Below are 25338 nucleotides of genomic sequence, written 5' to 3'. Positions count from 1 at the left end.
TCCTCCCGGATTTGAAAACTCGGTACGGCTGAATATTCAGGTCTCGTCCGTTTCGCGCTGTGCCACACCGGGTGAGCGTGTTTTCAATGGAATCCCTGGGCAACTCGAATTTTTCGAGAGTCTATATGGGGATTAGCTGTTTGGAAAGAGCGGACTATAATTCAGCAAAGGGGAATTAAATACGTTCCCGTGGATAGTGTATGTCTGGATGGATTCATCGGCCGGATCCCGAATGGATTTTTATTCTTACCGCCTTTGGCTTTCATTATTTTTATATTCGACATCACTGCCCGACGCTTTATGCCTATTGATCCGGATTTATCTCCAGATCGACAGCCTTTTTGATCCTCTTTCCCGTCTTCGAACGTCATCGCGGAGTGGCGTATTTTAACAACCGCTGATCGGTTAATGGCGTTTCCCCGTGCACCGGCCGCGGTAACGCGAGCATCAGATTTCATAACACATAGGTGAATTAGCGGAAGGTCCAGCTTGATGTAACCCGTCTAGATTCTATTTCAACCGCATGTCATTGCGCTGCATAATCGTTGCCGAGCGCAACCGTGGAAAGCGCCCGCGGCCGCTGACACTCGGCTGCGTTTGGTCGGCTGTCTTTTTCATTTTCCAGCGAAGCGTTGCCTATAAACTATAAACTGATCCGCGGTCGACCGTTGTTGCCGCGCGAATATCCGTTCCGAATGCACCGCGTCCTTCGCCGCCGACGAAACCGCCCTTCAGGGCCCGATATTCGAATCCTCGGACTCGCTCGAGTTTTTCCCGGCGGGGAGTGTTTTTCTACTTTGATTCGTCATTCGAATGGCTCGCGCGTGCGATTAACCGCGAATGAATGCGACCCCCGCGAATGTTTTGGCACGGTCGGCGACGCACGGACGCAAAAGCGTCGTTCGTTCACTGGAAAATTTCCATTCGGCGGAGATTTTTACGCGAGCATTTTTACAGATTGGTAAACCGGCTCTGCCCGGTGATTCGTGCGGAATTTATTGGTTCGGTTTTTCGGAATGCGAAGCGAAAGGACGTCGAACGGACGGGAAGCGACTACGAACTCGTAAATACCCGATAATTTCGGCAGGGTGAGCACAAACGCGACCGCGCCGCCGTGCGAGGATACCGGAGGAACGGTTCGAGACGTTTCAAGTTATCCACGCCCTCTCATCCCACTCCCGACGACGAAACCTCTTCCTCGAAACTTTGAAACTCCGTTACTTATTCACCGAATTCCTCTTACTTTTTTTTTCCCTTTGACCCGGCACTGAATCATAGCCCACCCCGCCGCCCCCCCTTCACCCGGAAAAGGGCGTCCTTTTATTAAAACTTTTCTCCGCTCGTATTCGATTTTGCGAACTTTCGCTTATACGAGTTCATTCGTTCGTAATTTCTGCCATTAGCGAGAGGCCGTTAATTAAGGATCACGCGACGTTCGATCGGGAATTCGCAGTGGACGGATGTCGAATCGTTCGTTCGCGCTTCAATCGTATTCGGGACATCCTTCTGTCGTGCCTGCTGTCGTGTTCGACGAATCTCCTCGTAGACGCCGGTGTTAATAATTCGCGAATGCTTCTAAAATATTCTCGCAACCGCCTTGTCGCTTTCCGTACGTCCATGCTTCGAAGCGTCGTGGTTCTAGACACGTAACTTACGCGACGCTGCATCTACCGAGCAAACTCGATAGGAAAAGTGAGAGCCGCTTCGTTTGCCACGGAAACTTTCGTCCTCCTTTTCGTGCGCTTTGGGGAGCGTTCGGAGGGAACGTCTGACAATTCCGAACGCTTTGTTCCGTCGCACGTTTTATTAACACGTTGAATGCCGAGGGAATTTCGTACGTTTCGTTCAGGACGCCGGAACTTTCACAGAGAGCCGAGACATCGTTCTTTGCGCTATTTTCTCGCCGAATACTACCGTTTATGTTGCGCCATTAATGACCGACTACTCTTCTTATACGTATTTACTTCCATAATATGCAGGATGTACTGTAACAAACGGTACAAACAAGAAGCGGGAGATTCCACGCGAAAACCTGAATCAAGAACGTAGAATTCCCAAAAGCATTCAACGATAATTACATTCTAATAACTTTGTTTCAACCGTGACATCTGGTTACAACTAGCGATCGCATTCGCATACCTCGAGAAAGCGTTTCCACGCGAGACAAATCCAACGCGAAAGGTGGAAAACGGAACTGGAAGTCGAGGTGCACATGTTCCAGCGAGGTCTTCGGTATTCTATTCAAAAATGCTGGCAAGTTTACGCGCTGTTGCCGATCCGTCGAGACGGGGACAACGAATTCAAGCTTCAGCTCGGAATATCGTCCATGGGCGAGAGCATCCGGCGAGGGGCGAGGGGTCGCACGATGCTCCTAGGATTTCGTCGACCCCTTGGGAGAGTTTCGACCCGTTCGCACCGGGAGAATGATGGAAAGCATAATCCCCCTTAAGAGGCTTAACTCTAGGATCCTCGAGTGACCGAAGATAACGCTCGAGCTTTCCAGGTGCGAGCCAGGAGTTTTCCAGGATATTTTCGGCGGGTCGAGACGCGAAGCGACGGGCCGGCGTCGCGACCCGGAGCGTTTCCTCGTCGCCTAGTTTCCTCGCGATGCATTACTCACGTCTCAGCCCCATCGGAGTTCACGGACGACCCACGCACTAGAGGCATCAACGGTCGGGTCTGTTCGAAACCTAGCCGGTTACTCTTTCGCCGGCCATTATAGCGCAATTTCCCGGATTCCCGCGGGTGTATCGCGCGACGGAGTTATTACGCTGCGCCAGTTTTACACCTCTGCACCTTCGTTTTACGAGCACGCGGTGAAACGAGCGGGAGAAACCTCTCCCCCGGCACGCCGCCTAATTTCACGTCGGTGTCGATTCATCGAGAAGTTCTTTTTTACGAGGTCCTATGCTTTCCCGCTGTTACGTCCCGTCTGGTACGCGCCCGCGCGCGCGCGAGCACACACGACACTTGTCCGTAGGAACTACGCGACGCGATGCGCCGGTTAGCGACGAGCGTCTGGAACGCCGACACTTCCGGGGCTCCCTTTGACGCGCACGGCAAATGGGACCGAATGTGCGGAAGTAGCTGCTGGTTTGACGTACCTCGTGAAACCATGTCAATTTGTAAGCCCTAGGATTCGCCCTAACGTTGCATTCGAAGTACACGTCGTCGCCCTCTTTGATGTTCTTCGGATTCAACGAGGAGTCCATCTTCAGAGTGACGATAGGCGCAACTAAAAAAAAAAGAAATAAAAACGTTAGAGAGAGAGAGAGAGAGAGGGAGAGGGCTAACGTTGTGTAAGCGTTAGAACATGATTAAAGCGTGTTGCAGCGCCGGTTTTCGGGGTGTGTCATGCACGAGAGGCTTCGATGGGATATCCGTGTCCGGCGGAAGTTGTATATGCTTGTCACGGGTCCATCCATTCGTTATTTATGAATCGAGAGCTCGTCGACGCAGTGTCGCAATAATATTCGGATATCGGCGAGGTTCGTTTAATGAAATTTGCATTTTCGCTCGTGCGGAACGCGGCTCGGCGAATCGCGTGCCCGCGCCGGATAGAACTTAAACGCGAAACCGCTACGGTTAATAGCGTCGCGCTTTGGCCGACGGGAAACGTTTTATCGCGCGTAGTTCCTTGCGCTATTCGATTCGCCATCGAAATCTACGGGATCGACCGTGCCGAATAGATGACACCTGGACGGCCGACGGTTCGCTTTAGCCGACACGTTCATCGCCATCGGAATTTTCAGCGTTTAGCGTGATACCGCGTATATTCTTTCGTAGCGTAGATCAATTCTGTCAGAAATAACGACTGACAACGATGTTACAGTTTTTACTTTGCACTGTTATTTAATTATCCACGTTATCGAATGTTTTTAATCTGCGTTGATCTTGTTGCAGTTATTTTCACTATGTCCGGCAGCTCGGGTCGTCGGTGGTCGCCTAGACAGTGAACGCGTTGATTGAAAACAGAGGTATGTACGTTCGCCGTTGGAATTATCGGAAGTCAGGTTTTTCTGAAGTTTTTTCAATATTTTTCTTCCATCCGAGCACCGGTGTCGTCCGTGTTCGCGAGCGCGGAAAATAAATTTTCATCTCGGAAGAAACGCAAGGGCTGCAAGCGTAACTGATGTTTTAATTATCGGCCTGGCGTTTCGCGGCCAAATGTTTCAACGACGAGCGGTCTGTTTCTCGACGTAGCCGGACGTCGCAGATATCGGCATGCCAAAGCGAAGCGGAAAAATCCGCCGACATGAACAGCGACGGCTCGTGAACGGCCGCTAAGCCTCTGTTGGGAAATTAGGCACACGGCCCGCGGCGGACTTTCGTATTCTCTCTAATATTAATCGCGATAACGCTATTCGCTTCTCCATTCGAATGCATTTCACATTCGACCGACCTCTATTCTATAACACTCTTGTCCCGCAACATGGACGCACGCTTGGGTTCATGAAATATACGGGTCCGCGTATAATTACGCCAATAATGCCGCCTTTCATGGTCTACTCTTGATCACGCTACTCTAATTAGAATTGCGCGTATCTCGGCCCGTTTCACTGGATCGTTAGCGATTATATTCGCGTCCGTCGATTTGAACTGTATTAATGAAATTTGATATCGATTCCCTCTTACATTTCGCAGAATAGACTGGCAAAATTATCCGAGTCTCTTTCAAATTACCGGTGCGTTGTTCAACCCGCGGCTGTTCTGCTTATGTTAATCCTTTGCCCTAGCAGGATTGTACAATCGCAAATTTAGCATTAAATTTTTAAGTCGACGCTTAAACAAGTACTATCTGTTTCATCGGAGAACAATGAATATTCGCAATGAAAAGTATCGTCGAACGCTAAGGATTGAACTATCGACGCCAAAGGGATTCTGCTGTACGGGGCCGTGGGTTAACGTGTTTCTCCGAGGATTTCGTGCGACCTTCGTTCGCGCGCGGCGCAATCGAAAGTAACGATGGAAAACTAATCGACGCGTGGTCGTCGCGTGGAACGCACGAATGAAGCGCCGGCACGCGACGGCGAAGCGCAAGGGTCCAACGTGAGCGAGTCACGCGATAAATGGACCACGTCGACCCTACGTATCCAGTCGCGTCCGGCTCTTACGTAGCACGCTACGGACGTTCCGGAGTGCATGTGGCACGTTCAATTATACGTCGACGGGCCGGGTCCCGGGTTAATTTTCATTATGCGCGCGCCTTTTACGAAAATTCCCGAGCAATCCACGTTACCCGGCAAACGGCGCGCATTTGCTGGTCGTGTCCGTTTAAACGGGAGCAAAAAATGAATTCTACAGGGGTTAGCTTGTCCTTTAATAACACGCGCAATTAAAGGAGAAACGAGGCGAAACCTGAGTTTACCGGTTCCAGGGCTATCTCGGAGATGGCCGGCCGGGGAGAATTTTTACGGTTACGACGAGACGATAGCGAACGCACGAATGTGTCGGGCCGCTTCGAGTCGCGCCGGCACGAGGACACGTCCGGGCGGACGAATTTCCAGGTAGTGTAATCCTGTTAAATTTTTGTCCCGGTATCGATTGGGCCGGCCGCTATTGGACCGTCGTTTTTCCGAATAATGATTGAATATCGAAAAAGCGGCGCAATCGTTTGTGTCACGAACTCTGGTTAATCTCTGTGCCCGGTTTTACGAGTTAAACCTCTTTTACTACACCAATTATTATTTGCGCCTGCTATGTGTGCTGTTACGGGATAAATTTCGAGCGCGGGGGCGCGAGTCGTTATTATTGTGACGGACAAAGCGATGAAAACCGATCAGCCGGCTGGAAAGAATGTTTTTATTTTCATACGATTATAAGCGCCGATGAAAGCTTCTCGCCTCGCGCCGACCGAAATACAGCGAGCTCGCGATTTGTTCGCAATCCGCGATATTGTTACGCACCCATGGACCGACAAGGAACCCGTAAAATGGGGGAAACGCGCGCACGGTACACGCCTTTTTCGAAAAGCCCGATTCATCGGTATCGAAGCTCGCCACTGCCGGCCAGTGTTATCGCGTGAAACATTTTCCATTGTCGGGGGAACGAGTTCATTTGCCTGGAACATTATTGTTTCTGGTGTATGGTTAAATGCACGCGAAACTCGGTGTACAACACCTGCGCGGTGTAAAATTGAAGGCGAACTTATCGAAGCAACTTCGTCCTCTGTGCCGGCGATTTACTCGGCTCTCGATTAGAGTGAACCGCTCGTACACGTCCCCGCAACGCCATAGTTATTCCGGCTAAATCGAAATACTCGTTATCACTCTAATCCGTAATTCTATCTCGGGGAATCAATTCGGCTCGCCTTAAACGACACGATACCGCATTATTTGATCCTGACGCCAAAATTGCGCCGTAGAGCTCTGGACACGGTAATGGGAAACTTGGGGAACGCTGGACAAATATTGAATGAGAAAACGAGTACGCACTAGAAAGCGTTCGTCAATATTAGCTCCGAATCGGCCATACTTGTTCCGGGTATTTATTTCACTGCTCTTTTTCCGGTACGCCGAAAGAAAAACATCCTCCCGGTGGGAACATTATTCCTAGAGTTCCTCTTACGATCTTCGCATTCGCCGAGGGAATGCTAATTTCCCCGTGATACCCGGCAGCCATCAAACAGTCGGTATCGCGTTACAAAATATTGGAATCAAAGTAAACATCAAGTTTACCTCGGCATGGAATCGCAAACAGATGTTCCAGGCATGAAAGTTTAATGTCACCGGAACGTTCGTCCTCAAAGGATCAAACCTTCCTTCGGGAAGAGCTCAGAATTCGACGGTTTCTTTGCGTACACACGGCGAGACAGGGAGAAACGGGGCTCGCACACGCTGAGAGCGCCTAATGAAAAGCCATCGAATTCCGTTCGTTCGCGATCGTTATTCGCCGCCGCTCTGGTGTCAGCGCGGGTGGTCGATGACAGGACCAGACACCGTCGGTGCTCGCTCGGATCGTGCCGGTATTCGACGAGTCGCTCCGAGTGGCGGACCGATGGAGAGCAAAGGGACCGCTTTTGTCGCAGCGTTACCTTGCAGCCGCGCGAATTCGATTCTTGTGAATGATTCCGTAAGCAACGTTGGACATACTAATGAAACTCTTGGTCGAGCCGGGGATCCCCTTTCGTCCGACGATTCCCCGGATGTCGTTGGGTTTTATCGGTCAGATATTGGAGAGCCGCGACAGAAGGTAAAGGCGATGCTTTATAGGAGACGATCGGCGCAGAGGCGAGCTTGGCAACCGAAGTGTACCCATTATTCGTCCTAACACTGCGGCGACACCGGAGATTCCTGTCTGGCGAATTCGATTCATCAAACTCTCTGCCAACCGGAAGCTTTCCCCGAAAACACCGCGCGAGGGGAGCGGCGAAGATAGCTGGGCGGAGAGGCAGCGAAACAAAGAGGAGAAAAAAGAGCGAGGAACCGGCGAAACAGGGAAACGCGAGCGTCGGGGAAACAGCGCAGGATGCACGCAACCTCGGTGGATCGATGCCTTCAATGAAAATAGAGGAAATCTCTCCGAGACTATAGATACAAGTGTATGTGTATGTAATGCATAATCTAAAGTTCAGGGAGTAGTATGCGACTGTATCCAATATTCGCGGCTGGCACAGCTTTGCTCTCTTAGCTCTTGAAACATAAACAACGAGCGGAGTGTCATCGAGAGAGACTCGAAGAGGCGTTCTACCCGTACGCGCGAGATTCAGAGAGAGAGCGCGGAGCGACGACCGGCCGGCGGGGCGTAGAAAGAGAGAAGGAGAAGTTTCGAAACAGTTCGTGCGATACGTTATTCTAGAAAGTTTCGTCGATATCATAATTGTAGTAGTTTGTTAGCTCCATGTGTATGCGCATACCTCTCGTGCCTCGTTTCGCGTCGAACCTCCGCGTTTCGTTGCGGCGAAAACATCGGACGCGCGGAGAAATCCTCGGCTTACGGACAGGAGAGCATTATCAGTGAAATTATGGGAGTGCCGGGCTGGGGAACGAATCGATTGGAAAACTGCGGGGGCGGGGGGACGGCGGAGGGGGAGGCGGAAAAAATAAAGTCGGAAAGAGGATCCACGGACAAAAAGGTTTCGAACAATCGGTCTCTATGAGGGGCCACTTCGCGATATGAATTCTGCAGCGTGTGCCGATGAATCGGCTCGATACGGCCGAGCGAAATTCCCTTGGACGGTCGGTTGTCTCATCGCGCGAGATGAACCCGATTGATACCGGCGGCCCCGTAACGCGGCTCCTGATATTTCCGAAAAGGCTCGGCGATGAGTGCCGCCTCTATCCGATCAAGAACGGATACGTGTCGCCGCAGAACGGACGGATTACGTGTTCCGCAGGCGGACGGGGACGGGGTTGATCTTTCAGAGATCGCAGGCCTGAGATTCCTGCGACTTTTCAGCGGATAGCCGCGCAACAGCTTTCGGGCCTGTGTCTGTGTTTCGTTTACCGAAAGAGTTCGATGGATTCGTGATCGGCGAAGGGAATATCCAATTCCAAATTTGTTTGGTTTGAAAATCTTCGAGCTCTCCAACTTTCGAGTTCCATTTTTCACATTTTCAAATCAAAATGCGTATCTTTGCTCTCGAGTTGGCACTCAGAGTTGATTACTCGCGTCGTCCACGGCATTTGTTATCCGTGGCTGTACGTCGGTGCCCAGCAGACGTTCCGCGCTCGTCATGGGCCATCAGTCATCTCGCTCGTGCGCTGCCCGCGGAACCGCCGAAACTCTTGGTACGCTCTGGAACGTACGGAATTAGTCTCTTCGCAGCGTCGAGCAACGTCGGACGGAGCGAAAAGTTTTGGGATTCCCGAGCTTCGCATTCTCCACAAAATTTCTCCTAATGGACGTTCGTTCGGTACAGCGATGCACCGAGGAGGAATGGAATCGCAGCTGCAGCAGCGCCGGCAGCGGGTTCTGTTCCCATTGCTTTTCTTCCGAGAATCGTCTAACGTAAATACAACCGCGCGCGCGAATCATTTTCATGAAAATTTCTCCTCCCGTAAACGTAAAAATTGACAAAGCCGGAATGCGGGGTTTCACCGGCGGGAATTTTACCGATTCCAATGACGCGTCGTTCTTCGGCCACGCTGGCGTCCGCTCTTTCTAATTACGGTACGCTATAACGAGACGTTTCCCCTCGGGCGCTTGACGCTTCCCCGCGAGCTCTGCGAGCTTCGATTTTCGTTTTTACGGTCAGCGCGTGGAAACCGATAACGGAACCGTTTGACGCGGTAACGATAACAGATTTCTGCCGCTCGCGTATCGCGCCGCCGACGGCGGAGATCCGCCGTGCAAACGCGTTCGAGGATTACGAGCGCGGAGTTCATTTTCGGCTGATGATAACGAACCTTTCTTAACGACGGTAATAATCATTCCGTGAGCAACGAGCTACCCGTTGCAGCCAGCCGGAATAACACTTGGAAAGTGCAACCTGTTCAGCAGTAGTTACCTCCGGCAATGGTCAGACGTTTGGCAAAGAAGGGAAGGGGTGTCGTTTAATGACTATTTAACAATGTTAACGATCGGAGGACCGGCTGGAGCTGCTCCGGATCACACGTCGAAAATTTAAATGCGTACCGGTAGCTGGAAGCAAATATTCACGGAAATTTCATTGTTTACCTGCGATCGATCTTCCAGACGATCGCGATAGACGGAACTACGCCGAGCGAACTGGAAGCGCCTCGTTAAATCCGTGTTCATTTCGTTTCCTCCGGGTGTACGCTTTGACGGCGGGATCTTGCCCGATTATCTGGTTCAGCTACATTTGTTGTGATTTCGTCGCTGTCGTTCGTAGATCACCGAGCTCGGATGGTTTCGTGAATTGGCCACTCGACCGCGTTATCGATACCGTCTAGTCGTTACGGGGGAAAGTTCGGACCCGAACGGAGCTGGCAAGCTCGATAGCGGACTCCCGGTAAGCAGCATGGCACGGGTAACGACTCGACAGGCATCGTTCGCGGTCCGTGCATTAATTAATCATGATCGACGGAGCGTATCGACGCGACCGTGTTCCTTTCTTGCGTGTTGCACGCCGGCCGCGTCGCGCGCCGTCCCGTCGTCGGCTCGGATGGACGTTATCGACATTGGTCGCCGATCAATCGCTCGCGTTTCCCGTCGATCGAACGCCAACCAAACCAAACTCGATGGAAAAAAAAAGCACGGTCCACTAGGCCGCGATTATTTGGTCGGCGGGACTCGAACTCGCGCCGCGATCAGCTACGCTTTATCGGTGATTAGTAATCCAGCTGCAACGCCGACGTAATCGTCGTGTAGCGGAACGCGCGTCCAACGATCCCCCCGATTCTCAATATAATTTATCGGAACTCATGGATTTTTATCGTTCGGACAATTCCAGCGGGAACGCGGCTTTTGAAAACACGCGCGGTGGAGGGGAATTAATGTTTTCCTGCTCCGCTCTGTCACGGGGGCGAGATTGTCCGCGGTTTATGGGAAGCCCGTGCGCGCGTTCTGCGGACGTCCCGCTCGCGGGATGACAAAGCGGAATTTTGCTACGGTGATTTGATCGATGTTCGTCGTGGGAATGTACCGTACTTCGTAATTCTTTCGCGGTGAAGTCGGGGCAGCCTCTCTCTGTGGAAGGACACTTAACGCTTCGACTTTTCGCGTGGACTAACGAATGAATTCTCTCGGTGACATCAGGGAGAAACTGAATTTTGTCGAGTCCATGAAGCGATTTCTAGCGCTGAGAATCGCCGTGCACGAATGGTTGAAGGACCTCGCGGTGCGTAAAACCTACGACGGAAGCACCGGCTTGCCGAGGAGCCGCTAAGATTTTGGTATCAGAGCCGAGAGCCACCTAGTCGTTGTTATTACTTGTAAAATACTATATCGGATGCGTCGTAAAAGTCTCGTAAAGTTAGTTCCCGCCGAGAGAACTTCCGGGATTGCTCCACCTGTCAAGCTTCCCGTTTTCCGAGGCTAGCTGTCGAGTCGGTGGCCGCATTTTATGTTTCTTACGAGGTTCGTTAACGCTTAACGTTTATTAAAGTCCCGGTGCCATTAAGCTCGTCCCCGAAATTGTATCCCGCAATCTCCATAACAAAGTTGCGATCGCGGAGCCCGGGGTTCCCCGGCCGTTCCACTTTCGTTGGGGATAATCGCCGGAACGGAGTGGAAATAATGTCTCCGACGCGTCGCGGCGACGATGGACGTTCCGCCGCGATTCGTTAACGGCGAGTTCGGGCTTCGAACGGAAAAAACACTGACGAGTCGAGTCCTCCGCAGCGAGAACCGTTGGCCGCCGAGCGGAAGTTATCTTCAGGGGCATTTTATTTCATTACGGGGAACATAACTGACAAAGTATCGTGACATTCATGGCAAGCAACGTCGACGACTTTACGATCGCCGATCGAAAGATTTATGAGCGGCGATAAATCGGAAGATGGTGAAAGGTGGCCATCGGAAGTCCATGGAACGTCGATACGCCGCTCTTTTATTTTTGTTCGGAGAGAACTCGCACCGAATGTCCGTCGAAAGTCGAACTTCGGCGAAATCGTAAAGCGGATCCCCACGAGTCGCGCTCCGGGAAGGACAATTTGCTTTTAGAGGGTTAAATTTCGCATCGCGGGATAACCGAATTTGTCGTGGCTGGCTTCCTGGATCGCTCGATCGCAATAACGGTTTTTTACGGTGCTTCTGCTGCTGGTGCCCCCCTGCTCCCTGCCGGGCGCACCACCGGCGAACGTAAAACAGACCTTTCTCTCGTCCGGATATTTCGGTAGGGCAGTTGTACCGAGTAAGCCATCGTTCGTCGAATTTATCGATCGGTTTCGTTTGTCGGAAATGTCAGAGTTCAGCCCCTGTCCGTGTCGTTCCGAAGACCGGATATTTTTTCGCCATCTATTCCGCGTTTCCGAGTTTCGCGCGAACAAGATAAAGTCGCGACTCCGACGACCCGGTTGCCAGAAACTTTTTCCTGCAAACAGCTTCGTATCGCTCGAATCGTCGTGGAAATCGTCCGCGCGACTAGCAACTTATAGAAAATCGCGGAGACGTAACGCGATACGGCCACTTTCTCGGAGAGAAACGGCGAAGGAGGTACAGAGAGTCAGAGAGAGAGAGAGAGAGAGAGAGAGAGAGAGAGAGAGAGAGAGAGAGAGAGAGAGAGAGAGAGAGAGAGAGAGAGAGAGAGAGAGAGAGAGAGAGAGAGAGAGAGAGAGAGAGAGAGAGAGAGAGAGAGAGAGAGAAAGAAAGAGGGACTGCATTAACAAAGGATCGAAACTGCGTCTACAAATAAACCGTTCGTAAATATTCATAAGACTTTTCTCGGGATTCCCCGGTATGGTCTCGTCGACAGGGAGTGCAGTTTCCTCCCAGTAATTAAGGCAATTAACATGCGAGCCTGCGAGCAAAACCGCCGCCGAGGAAACGACGTATCTACGGTCATGCCGTCTTTCTTTCAGACTGCCGACTTTGCAATTAAATACAGCTACCAGCGTTTATGCAATTTATCGGTTACCGTCGACCATTAGGAAGATCACGGTCTCCGTAGTTCGCGTATAAATTCCCGATAAATTTTTATGTCGCGGAAGCGGCTGGCGGATAGAGTCTGCGTAACGCGTGGAAAAATGTACGATACGCTCGAGCCTTCTGGCGAGTGAATCGTGTCAGCGGATGAAACTGCGTCAAAATTAAAACCGTGTACCTCGTCGCGAACCGAAGGTCGCGATCCTTGTTTCCCCGTGGATAATTTCGGATTTAAATGTAATCGAGGATTTCAAAATTGAAATTTTAATTTCATCGTTTACGTTGATTAATATTCGAAACTGTTCGCGGGGGGTCCATCGATATCTACCGTGTGCCGCGCTCGTATTTTCGACAGAAGCTCCATCTACGATTTATTTCGAAATTTCCAGCAGGAAGCTTTTCAAATACATCCTCGATTCCCAATTGATTATGCCCCGTTTGTTTTTTCAGCCGATGCGAACCATTGCGCAATATATTCCAGTATTTCCCTATTGTTTATCCGCGCTCGGACGTTCCGTTCGGATTTTTCTTCCTTATTCCGAACGTTTACTTTTCTCCAGAGAGTTTCCACTCTTTTTCGTTAAATTACTGACACGGCTGTTTTTACCATCGGGAACTGTAACGACACGGATCGAACAGGGTGGATCCACGAAGACGGAGTCGAGCAAAATCTAATCCGCCAGGTACTCGCATACTAGCGATCATCGAGTTGCACTCGAAACGCACGCCGGGATGAACGTCGCATTTTATCCTGTCGCAATTAGTCTTAACAAACGATCAAGCTTTCCCAACTCAGCGTGGAGACGCACGAACGAATCGTACACCGTACATATTAATAGCTTCGAGGCTAATTTGCTTCCTATCGATATCTCCGACAATCAGCCATTACAGATTAGGTTTCTAATCGCTTTCACTGTACGTAGGCTGTGTATCGTACGTTAATTATCTCGACGGCGCTCTCTCCGCCGCGAATTTCCTTGCTCGGTGCTCCAACCTCTCGCGATTCTGCCTCCTTTTACGCTTCAACGGCGAACATATTCTACAAAGACAACGTTCCGACAGCGACGTCGCTATCCTCGCATCCTCCCGCTTGCCAGCCTCCGATCCGCCCGCCGCAACTTCGGTGCGCGCGAGAATCTTTGCGGGAACAGCCGAATCTTGCCGCGAATCCGATATTGAATATTGTGCATTCCTCTCGGAGTAATCGATTCGGCGGTGTCGAATTCCAAACACGGGCATTCCCGTGCAGAACGTCGAATTAGTCCCGCGGAGAAATCAGGCCGGCTTTTAGCGAAAGAGGCGGCGCCCGGAGCAGAGGACGCCGGGAGATGCAGGAACGTCGAAGGAATTTGTCCTGGGCGGCAGTCCCTCGGCTCAGCTCGGTCGTCGTAATGCGTTTCGAGGGGCGGGCGAGCCTGTCGGCGCGGAATATCTTCCGAGAGGTCTTCCCAGTGGCACGACCCTCTCGATTCGAAAGCCAGTAGCCCGGCCATGCCGGCGGAAAGCCCCTTTCCTCATTCATCACTGCTATTCGCGGCCGCGCGGGCCGCGCGTACGCGTGTCGGCGCGAGCCGCAAACACGCATTCGCATGCATATGCATGGGAATACCGAGACGGTGTATTTCGCGTCGGTCATGTATACGGCGAGCGACACGCGCTGCTTGCCTTCCGACGTTTAACGACGCGCTGACCGTGTCACGGCTTGCCGGACTCGAGAGGATTGCTTCCTGCTCAGACGCTTCCGTTTAGATACCGCCACGGCTGACTAAGCGCTCTTAACCTCTCTCCCCTTAAAATATCGTGTTGGCCTTCCGCTGGGAATTTCAGAGAAAATTCAGTGAACACGGATATCACTGAATCCCGTTAATTCCGATGAAATATTCATGTGTCGTCAAAGTTGTTGTTGGCACAGCGCAGTCGCGTCGATCGTAGGTGAACAAGAAATCAAGGAGTTAACGGAGAGAAAAACGTTGAACGCCGAGAAGTTAATTATCGAAGAATCCACCGGCAATTCGCTCCGAAGTTCGGAGATAGTGTTTGAAACTTTTTGTCGCGGCGGTTCGTCGAGATAATAACTAGTTCATAATTAATTGATAGTGTAATTATTAGGTTGAACTGCAATGTCACTTTTCGCTCCAGCCCCGAGTTCCCGAGAGATACCCCGACAGCCCCGAGACTTGGGAGGAAGTGCCCAGGGCGACAAGGGTTCTCGGGGGACTCTCGAAGGGCTTTCATTTCTTGGAACTTCGTTTGGCGTAATTGAGCACGAAAATGTATAGGAAAACACGCGGCACGACGCTCCGCTGCTCCGGATCATGACTGTCAATTTTGCCGGTGTTCCGTTCTCCGGCTAACGTCCGTTTTCCGCGCGAAATGGCCACCGTCGTTCCTGCACGCGAAGTTATTCGTTACTGCTAACATTCGCATTCAATTTAGCGGCAGCGGCAGCTAGCATTCCGACACGTAAGTCACCGAGACAGAACTAACGACCGGATGGGGTCTCGGTTTTCCTAAGAGAAAATGTCGCCTTTTTTTGCCCCCCCCCCCCCCCCCCTGTGCCCCGACCACCCTCACTGTTCTCCCAACTTTTTTTCCATCCCGTTGCATCAGTCACGATTGCGAGCGAGACTTTTATAACATATCGGAATGGAACTCGGAACAGTCTCCGTTTCCATCTCCTTCCTCGTATTTCACGGTTTCGATTTTCGCTGTCATTCTTCCCTGTGCCGTCGCCTTTAAACATAGCTGACCGTAACGTGTCTTGGCCACGGACACACGCCGCGCCAGGTCTCTCGCCCGGTGAATTCGTTCGTTGAATTTAATTCCGGATTCTGTAATTGTCGGCAGCGCGATGCATACAAAGTCCACGCACGATGCACCGTTCCCAGCGCTGTTCTTCCCACGCATTCCACTCGAATATATTATTGCGCGTTCCGGCGGGGGTTCGTTCGCTTATTGATTTCTTGTCGGCCGGTATTTGTTCGACGCTTCGTTGTCAACAAGAAATGAAAAACTGGTCGGAGGAAAGAAAAATCAGAGAGTGCGGCCGTGATAAACGTGATTGATGAGCGACGGTAGCGATCGGTTCGAATTTCAGCGCAATATTTTCACCGGGACGGCCGGCGTCACCATCGCCGTCACAATCACGGTTACCTGCCGCCGGTCTATCGCGGCGGGTTTCGCGAATTTGCATCTATGATTCCCCAATTAACAACTTTTTCGGAGATTCCCGACGGCGCCGGGGCTGGCGAAATTGAAATATCGCGCCGGCGATCTCGCGCGACTTTCGCCGGCGCCAGGATATCGATTGTTGCGGAACTTCTGCCAATTAGGTCGTCGTTATAATACTTTCTCCGTGCTCGAACGAAACTCTTCCTTGCGACTATCATCCCGCGAACACACGACGAGATTACTTCGGGTGATTCGGCGATTTGTCAACGAACCTGTTCGAACTCTATGAACAGTTAACTCGAAATAATGCCACGATTTTCAACGATTCATTCGGTTTTAATCGATTCGCCTAACGATTCATCGATTATTCACTTGCTCGAATAAAAATGCGATTCAATCTCATCGAGTTTCAGTTTTTTACTGTAATATATCGTAGGCGCGTTTGATCTGCGTCCGACGTGTATACTCAATTGATTCTAGTCCGCACTGCACGAGAGGTTTTTCAAACCGAATTCCGCAGCAATCTGGTTAACGATTTAATTATCGCCGGATTGAAAATTCCCCGGATCCGGCGATTTTCCGGAGGAACTTTAACCACTAAAATTCAGCGCCGCTAATCGTCTTGCGAGTACGAAGTGTCGCGCGGTACTCGCGTCCCATTCCGAACTCGCTTCTGGATAAGTTCTGAACGTTCGCAGTCGCGAGGAGAGGGGTGGAAGCTGAGACTTTCTACTCGGCGGGTAGCAATGGTTTTGCGGCGGATCGTTTGGCTCCCTCCTTCCGACCAAGGATAACGAGCAGAATGGCGGGAAAAGAAAACCGGAGAGAGGCAAGCCTGTCGGCGTTTTATTAAAACGTCCGTTATTCGCGAACCATCCGAGGCGGAAACGTTGCTCGCGACTCTGTAACGCGTCGCGCCGTTCGCGGCGTTCTTCCGCAACTTTCCCGCCGGTTTTCCGCCGCTCGAAATCACGATTTACTTTGGTCCGCTCGACTGCCCCCGCGACACGAGTGTCGCGAATAATGTCAACGGCAGCCGAAAACTTGACCATCGCGCCACACCACACAGTGACGCGACGCGGCGCGCCGTTTGCCGTGCTCGAATAAATTGCCCGGTTTACGATTTAACACTAGAACCGCCGGCGCTCGAATTGACTAGGTTGTACTTTCCTACATAAATGACACGGACGCGCTTAGTGGAACGTCAATTGCCTCATAGTTCAAAGTGCTCGGCGGTAAATCAATGGAGAGTAATCGCTTGCAAGCGTATTTGTATCTTTTGAAAAATGTTCAGCAAAGAAACCAGAAACGAATCGCTTCGAGTGCTCTACCGGCGCTAGCATCAGACGATCGTTACCCTCGCGACGGAACGTTTCGCGAGTGCCCTCACGGACGGAGCGTTGGAAATTTTAGTAATTGTTTCGGCGTAAATAAAGCAGAAATTTACATATGAACTAATGTAACGCTGCGAGCGCGTATCGCAGCTTCGGACAAATACCCACTCATCCCGCTCTTCCGTCGAACGCGGTTAATTCTGCTGGTCCATGGCGCGTTAATTACGTTCCCACGCATTGTTGATTCACAATGCTGCCTTGAGTGAACCATCCGCGGCGCTAGGAAACGCGGAACGTGTACCGTTGCATAAAGAATAGCTGATGCATCGGGCAAAGGGGCGTGTACGCTGACGCAACGGGGACGACGGAGGAGAGCGGTATTTCGCAACGGCGGAAAAAAGCCACAGAATCGAAATATTTGCGAACCGGATTTTCTGGTAGCCCGATTAAATTGGTGGTTCGTCCGTTTGTGATTGATGGACGAGCCGAACGAAATAAATTCCGAAGCAATTCCTTTCGGATATTAATTCCATTTTCGCCGGCTTTGTTTATACTCGTGACGTCGGTGCACGTTCAAGATGGCGCGCGTGTGCCGGCCTCAAATATTAATTTACTCGTTCTAATTGCTTTTATGCCGTCGGAACTGCGTCACTCGGCATCGAGCCGCCTGGCGGCGTTAAATTTGGCTTCTTGAAAGCGTCCGCATCGTCGATAATGCTCGATACGCCGCGCGTATGGAGGATTACGGTTTACACTGAAATTAAACGTGCGTCGGTTAATAACGGTAAATCGTATTCACGTGGTAGGCGATACGTTTACATCGAGCTTAATTCGGAGCGATGATGAATCGGCTGCCCCGTCGAATAATTATTAACGACCGCGATGATAATAACGGGGACGTTACGCCTCGTAAATCCCGCCCCGAAGTTTCGGGTCGCGGTCCTCCGTTTCGCCGTTTCGTTACGCCGTAGCGGCGGACATCGTACCAACGATTAAATCGGTTATCGAGGAACGTGCCTTTAACCGTTAACGAGCCGAGCCCGACGCAAGTGAACCGTGGTAACTGCCTTTGCTCCGCATCGTCGGAATTCGTTTCTTTTGCCTGTAGTTTTTTCCCGGTCCGGTATACAAGAGAGCTAAAGAACTTTCCACCGCAAGATGCAGGCCAGAGTCATGCAACACCGACTGTAGCTTTACCAGCTTGCTCTCCATGGGCGATGAACATTATAAATTCAAACCCGTACTTCCGATATAGAACAGAACTTAATGGAAATTAATGGAAGCGCGATAATGTAATAATAAAGTCTAGCAATTCCGAAAAAGTGAAAAAGTCGTAATATTCTCGGTGGCAGAGTTAAATCTAGCTTCGCTACCGTACGACCCGGCTCCCCCAGTGCGCTGCCACGAGTTCCGGGGAAACTCGATCCGTGGAAAACTCGTTTCGCGTTTCGTTATCTTCGCGAAGCGCCCACGGAAATCGCGGATGATCGTAAAGTTGAGCGCGGAACTTGTCGCGAAAGTCGTTCGGGATCGCACGGTTCGCCAGGTGGTCGGTCTCACGAGACTACGGGACGCGAAACGACGCGCTGCGACGGCGGATAGACGCGGGCCTGCAATTTTACGGACGAACGAACCGCCCCTCGTATGCTTTCCGATTATAAGGTGACGCTGTTCATCGTCCGCGAGCGCCCCGTGGCACGGCGATCGCTCGCCTCTTTTCCCGGCGAAACTTTTCGAGACGAGTCCGCGTCGAGAATTGTCAAACTTTTACCGACCGGCCGATAAACGCGACGCCGGCGATCTCTCTCCCCGGCGTCGTTCGTCGGAAAGTTGTTTCTCTATGCCCGTTTCATGCATCACTATGCTCGTTTACGGACTCGGTTCGGTCGCCGGTTCATAATCACACCGCCGACAAAGGGAGAAACTTCCGCAAACAGGATAGTGGTTCGCGAATGTACACGAGAGCGTATTTCATTCTTGGCTCGGGCAATACACGTAGTCGAACGAGAGAATCGCGCTCGGAGCGGCCGGGGAGCCCCCTTTGTTTCGGCAATACGCGAGGCTAGCGCCGGGCAAACCGGAAGTTGCGGCCCGTCGAAGTCCGCGTAGCCAATCAAAGTTGTACGACATCGTTAAGCACGCTCCGGCGACCTCCTCGCGTTACATAACGGCATAACGAACTGCGGAGCATCCTCTGTCGGCTCTCGTCTCCCTCTTCCACGGAAATTCCGCGTCCTGTCGCGCGACACTCGATTCGCCGACGGTCGAGAGCCTGCTGCGAGCCACGAATAACAGTTGACGTTAATCGAGTCGGTCCGAGTTAGTCCTCCGAGCTTACATCCGTGTTATAAGTCGGCATCGAGCTGTCGTCAAAGAAACAGCACAAGTATCGGATATTAAAATACTTAGGCGCATCAACTGCCCCGTAAAGTATGTTCCATCGTGTCTATTTACTCGCGTAACAAAGGGATCTCTTCCCGTCGACTTGAAACGAATTAAGCTTAATGAAATATCCGACGACACGGCTTCCGCGGCGTATCATCGATGAATCGAGTCGCGTTTCGGATCGCCGAAGCATCGATCGTTCTCAACGCAGGCCCGGCGGCGCGACTAAACGCTGCCAGGAAGATCGAGGAGCACAGATTACCGATGTCGTAAAAAACACGTAGGCATCTACATATCGCTACACGCGGTAACGCTTGCAGCACAGCATCCGCGCCGCCCCAACCTACGGTTCGGTAACTGCTTTTGGCCTCTAGCCGCAGTCCGCGATAAATAACCCGGTAAAACCGAGGCTGAACGTTTATCGCGAGTAGTGATTTGTGGAAACGGCGGCCTGACGGCCGGCCGCTCTCCATCGGAATCATTTCCTTCCCCCGCCGTTTCTTTGTTAGCGACGTTACGACCTCGCCGGGTTTTCTTTTCCTCGGCGACTCGACGGGCCGAGGATTGCCCGGGGAAATTGCGACGCGGTTGCCGCGTCCCGCGAACGGCGCAAACACTTCCGTTAAAAGCAGCTTTCATAGCGGCGGAGTCGGCGATTAACGGTAATCCGGCGAATCTTTAATCCGGCCGACCCAATTTCCCCTCCCGATTCCCGCCGGAATATTCAGAATCCGTCAGGGCTTCCGTTTCCGCGAGTGCGTTCACTCGACGGCCGCCCGACAATTGAGTCGATAAAGTTGTCGCTAATTGGATAAAGGCTCACGGAACCGTCGCACTTAGCAACAAACTCGCGACAATTTCGGGGGCGCGCGTCTCGGGGGACGGGGTGTAAGGAACGCCGGGAAATTCGAGGGAAAACGGGAGGTTGCCATGCGACTGCAGCATTTTGAGGGCCAGCGAAAGTGCGAGTGCTCGAGCCGTGGAAACGGAGACACTGTGTCGGGCCAGTGTCCTTCGTTAACGATCTCAATGCTCGCGAGTAGCTTGCGGATGATAGAACTGCAAACGGGGGACGATCGCTTCGGATTAAACCTTGCAATCGCACGAAAGAAGGTTCACGGTGAAGATAATAATGAAAAGCTGCGTAGAATCTATTCAACTGGAAATGTATTTCAACGGAAGAGCATCTCACAGGTGAACGCGCAGCGTATACATCGTTTATTCGAGTACATTGTACGAGTCCAGTGAAATATCTTTCTCGTAGATCGAACAACCGTGGCGGTTCCCTCGAATATCTCGAGTAATTTCTTAGGGGGGCGGTATCGATTCGCGATAGCCGGCGTGTAATGTTTCGCGGAGTTATCCTGTTACGCTTTCGCTATTGGCTTACACGTATCTGGCCATCCCCGCGCGTCTATCGCGCCGGTAACTCGGCGTGGCGGACCGAGTACACCGGAGATTCGATCGAGATTTGTGCGGCCAGATGAGAGCACGCGTGTACGCGTGTATACACGTTTTCGTACGAGCACAAATATGTGGTATGGCACATGGCACGGTCCGGTAATGGAAGGTAGGAAATAGCTTTCCGGCAAATGAACACGCGCTATGCCTCGCATTCCAGCCGGGTCGACGGCAAGCCTGGGGAACGTAGGGCCGGAGGATGGGCTGGAACGAGACGGAACGGGACGGAACGGGACGGAACGCGACACGACGGTTCTCGTGCAACTGAACAGATCGTTAACCACGCGACACGACCGATGCCATTGACCTATTCTCCTTTCCCTTCAACTGGTAGTCGCCGATTCTGCCTCCGTCGTTCCGCGACTTGACGATCCTTGACCGCGAATCGTTTCTTAACGCCCGAACTGAAAAACATTCCGATTGATTCCTGAAAATTCCCAAGATTCCACTTAAGAATCCGAGTCATCTATATTCCTGTAAATCAACTTTTTCAATCGCTCCCAGCCTGAAGCGTCCTTAGCTTTTCGCTTTGAAACTTGCAGCGACGTTATTTCATTCGATGAGCAGTTCGACATCGGCAATGATCGGAAATAGTCGCTTGCTGGTCAGCAGTGGTGAATAAAGGTAGTCCTCGCGTTAGAATCGACGTCGTCTGGAATCGTCGTTTCTCTAAAACTCGTCGATCCATCGCGACGCGTTCGAACGGGCGCGATCAGTTATCAGCGGCGCGTCGTTTCTTTTGCCAGCGTGAGGCTTGTCCATCGGCGTCGTAATCCTCGGGCAGATTTCCCGATCGTTAGAGCGGTCGTTGTCGTACGCGGCACGGAGTCGCGGGTGTAACGAGCCGCGCGAGGAACGCCGGTACGAGCCGTGTCTGATGAAGCACGTATCGTTACCACTGACAGCGCGAGGCCGACGTTGATGGATGCGAGCCTGTATCGTTAGCTACGGTAAACCGTACAGTTATGGGCCGCTTTATAACAATAATGGTCGACCATTTTCACGGGGACGGGGAGGGGGAGAGACACACTCGATCGTGCAAGGAACATCCGCAGCCGTTCCGTCACTGGATTATGCTAAAATATGGAGGCGATTCGCGCGATAGACGATTCTCTTTTTTCGGTTCGGGAAAGGCGGCCGCGCTAACGATATTTACATATGCACGGGAATCCCCGACGGTATTTACGGGCAGCAGCCTCCGTTTGTTCTACCCGCGGAACGTGAAATTTTATTGGAGTGTTTACGCGGTTTAGAAGAACAGTGGGAACGAGAGGGGGAGGGGGACGGCGAAACGAGGGAATCGGGTAAACGGGGAACGCCCGTGAACTGTAGCCCCGCGTAAATAACTCCGAAGCTATTTACAGGGTTGCTCCGCGGGTTATGACCGGTATATACCGACGTGGCTGAAACGTAACGGGTACGGTGACCAGGTGTCTGGAATTTGCCCAGAATTATTATCAACGTTCTAGACGTTTTCCGGCATTAGCCGTTCGCCGGAACGCGCAACGCGCAACGCCTGTACTTAATGGAAGGCATTTGAATTTTAGTCCACCGTTAGCCTACGCCGTTATTACAAGATTATTCCGATCCCGGCCGGCGTTCCGCATCCGCGAATTGATTCTTCGCCGCGGGGGAATGCCCGCCCCCTTGGCCGAGGTACGCGCTATTGAAACCGAGCATCGTCCCTGGCGAGAATTCAGAATAAAGGTTGATTAGCGGACGGAGCTTAACGTCGTTTCCCTTTGATCCCAGGATAATTACATCGAGTGGCGTTTGCCCGGGCTATCGAGAAAGTGGTTTTATCCGATACGAAGGCAGCGGTCTGCGGGAATCCCGTATGTATTTATTAGCCAGCGAGTACGCCTTTTGTTCCTCGTATTTGTTTCTATTTCGCGTACACGTAGCGTACACGCGTCGAACGGAAAGATACCGGTTTTCCGGCTCGGGATTCCGTCTGTCGTCTTTTATTTAACGGTTCGCTGCGCTGATCAATTGAGCCGTTCGCAGTGCCGCGTCGGTTTTTTCCTCGGAGTTTGCCGGGGAATCGCTTAACCGGTTGCGGGACCGGCAACGAAATCGATTCGGTAAGTTGTTGGTTCTGCGGAGATTCCTGAGAGCCGGAACGGGATGGGATTATACGTCGGACTAATGCCAAATTCCTACATATATGCGTGCGCTGGAAACGAGGATAATAGCGGATGCATCGAGTGGCCGATCAGACGCGCGGTCGTAAATAAACGGATAACGATAGCTCGTATCTGTATCAGGCGAGCAGACGTTTCTGGCTTACGTTATGCAGGTAAACGTTGCCAGGACAGATTGGATGGCACGCAATTTCGCGCTAAGGCTGACTATGCCTCGTTCGCGCCCGCCGTCGGCGGGAACGGGCGGCGCGGCGCGTCACGGGAATCCATCGAATCGAATTAGTCCGGAATCATACGAGCCGCGCCGCGGAACGTATTACCACGTTAGGATTCCCAATGAAACGGCATCGCGTCTTTGCCGTGGCCGCGCACGCGGAAGCTCCCAGCCCGCCACAGTAGTTGATTAACAATGGATAGACGCGTATTGAACGCATCGCGGCGCGTCATGCAAATGCGTCAAGCCAAATTGCGTGTCTTACGGCACGGTTGATCGAGAGCTTGTAATCAACGTTGGGTTATTTGTGCCGATGTCTCTCGCCGTTCGATCCTTCCGACGCGAACGAGTCGAAATTTCGACTGCTGTCTACTTCGACGGATATCCGTCTTCGAAGAAAACATTCGCGTCCGAAGGAAACGCGAGCGTTCCATCCGTGCACGGCGTTCCTCTTTCGCCGAGCTCCGCGTTGCGCGATTCGAGAGCCGGGGGAAATGAATTCGAAAAATTCGGACACGGACGGTAAACGCGAACAGCGGAATCCACAGGTTGGGCGAAATTACCCCTCGATACCGGTATGCGAAAATATTTGGAAACGCGTCCATTTCAGTTTAATCGCGATGTGTGTACTCACAGTGCACTTTGAGCTTCCACCGTTCCTCTATCCCGGCCTCCTGCAATTTCGGATTCGTCGCTCGGCACACTAGGAACTTTCCCTCGTCTTCTATCGACGGTGTCCACTGCAGCATGCTCACGCTGGTCCCATCCTCCTGAAACTAACAGAACCTCGTTGCAATAAACAGAAGATCGAAATAGATGAAAGTATAACGGTACCTCTCTCGAATCGAACGAACGAATGTTCTTGATGTACTTTTTTAGACGACAATCGAACTATTTCAAGCTTGCCTCGCGAATGATCATCCCGCGATTAAATTCCGACGAAATGTCAGATTACAGCGAACGGCCGCGCCAAATCTCCATGACAATCGGTGTCGGCCGGCAGAACTGACAACATGCTAATGTCCCCCGTTTTCGCATCTTTCGTACTGTCGAGCGTTTCCGTCGGTCATTGTCCCTTTCATTGTTAATCGTCGCGCCAATTACCGTGGTCCCGAACCCCCATTGTCGCGAAATAAATTCTTCCTCCGGATCGTTGAGCGACGAGCGGCGGGCGCGCGAGCGCTTGGAATCACGATTGAAAAAAAAAAGTTTGCAACGAGTAGATAGGAGTTATCCCGGCGAATAGCCATATCGAACGAAAACGAGCGGCGCGGCTCGGTTCGTCTCGGCTCTGCTCGGTTCCGCTCGACGTGGCGGGGTGCGATGTCATGCGAGGAATTTCGAATCCCCTCGAAAACGAGCCGAAACGTTTCTCCGGTGAATTTATGGCGACGGCTCTGGCCGAAATTTCGAGATCGTTATTCATGCAGACTCGAGAATGGTAAATATGCGGGGGTGTACCGTACCAACTGACTGCCTTCGCTGCGCGCTGCTCTCCGTCATCCCCGTCTCCCGATTATTCTTCTCTGCCGCCGGAAATAATGGCGGGCTAATGATCACGCGAAAAATTGAAACGCGCGGCTGACAGCCGCGGACAGTCGATGCGACTCGGCGATTTTGAATTCGAACTATAACGGTAACCAAACATTGGAAGGATATTCAGTTTGCACGGCGATTGGTATCGCACGGTTCGCAATGGTAGACGAAACCTGCTTGCGATTAATTTACACCGGACGGCGGTCACCGAAAAAGTCGTTAAACATTCACTGGACTCAAAGCCGGGAAATCCGCTGCCGCTCTTTCCCCTGGAGAAAACCGATCGATTTTTCCCACGGATTACTCGCGCGGTTTGAACCTGGATTATTGCGAGGAGCAGTGGATCGGAAGATTGTTTTCCTTGTTCGATCTGTCAGTCGTTATTTTGCACGATCCAAGTTGTCCAGAATCTTGATCGCGACGTTAAATCGCAACGTTTCTTCTGAGAAATTTTGCGTGTGCAGCGAATGCAGTAATCCTGCGCTGGTTTCCTCGGAACTGTTCGTTGAAATATTTGACGGTGGAAATCTATTGTGCGAAGGGTTGTTAATGTTTGCAACAAGCTTCTTCTTAAGCGCCCATTTATCTAGATTATTGGTCATCGAAT

General features: G+C 51.8%; 1 protein-coding gene across 5 annotated transcripts in view; it reads right to left on the bottom strand.

Annotated features, from left to right (window-relative positions):
* LOC116433066 (nephrin) overlaps positions 1-25338 on the bottom strand; it is a 105540-nt gene that overhangs the window by 9142 nt on the left and 71060 nt on the right. For 4 of the 5 annotated variants that reach the window (XM_076369615.1, XM_076369614.1, XM_076369618.1 and 1 more), the window contains exons 8-9: positions 23830-23971; positions 3105-3235 (exon numbers count right to left, since the gene is read on the bottom strand). In XM_076369615.1, the coding sequence (XP_076225730.1) occupies positions 3105-3235; positions 23830-23971 (273 nt within the window). The remainder of the gene's footprint in view (positions 1-3104; positions 3236-23829; positions 23972-25338) is intronic. The other variant, XM_076369617.1, reaches the window with a different exon arrangement.

Source organism: Nomia melanderi, chromosome 8 (assembly GCF_051020985.1).
Source record: "Nomia melanderi isolate GNS246 chromosome 8, iyNomMela1, whole genome shotgun sequence".
NCBI classification, from domain to species: domain Eukaryota; kingdom Metazoa; phylum Arthropoda; class Insecta; order Hymenoptera; family Halictidae; genus Nomia; species Nomia melanderi.
The sequence above is the reverse complement of the archived record's forward strand: the minus strand, read 5'-3'. Positions and strand labels throughout refer to the sequence as shown.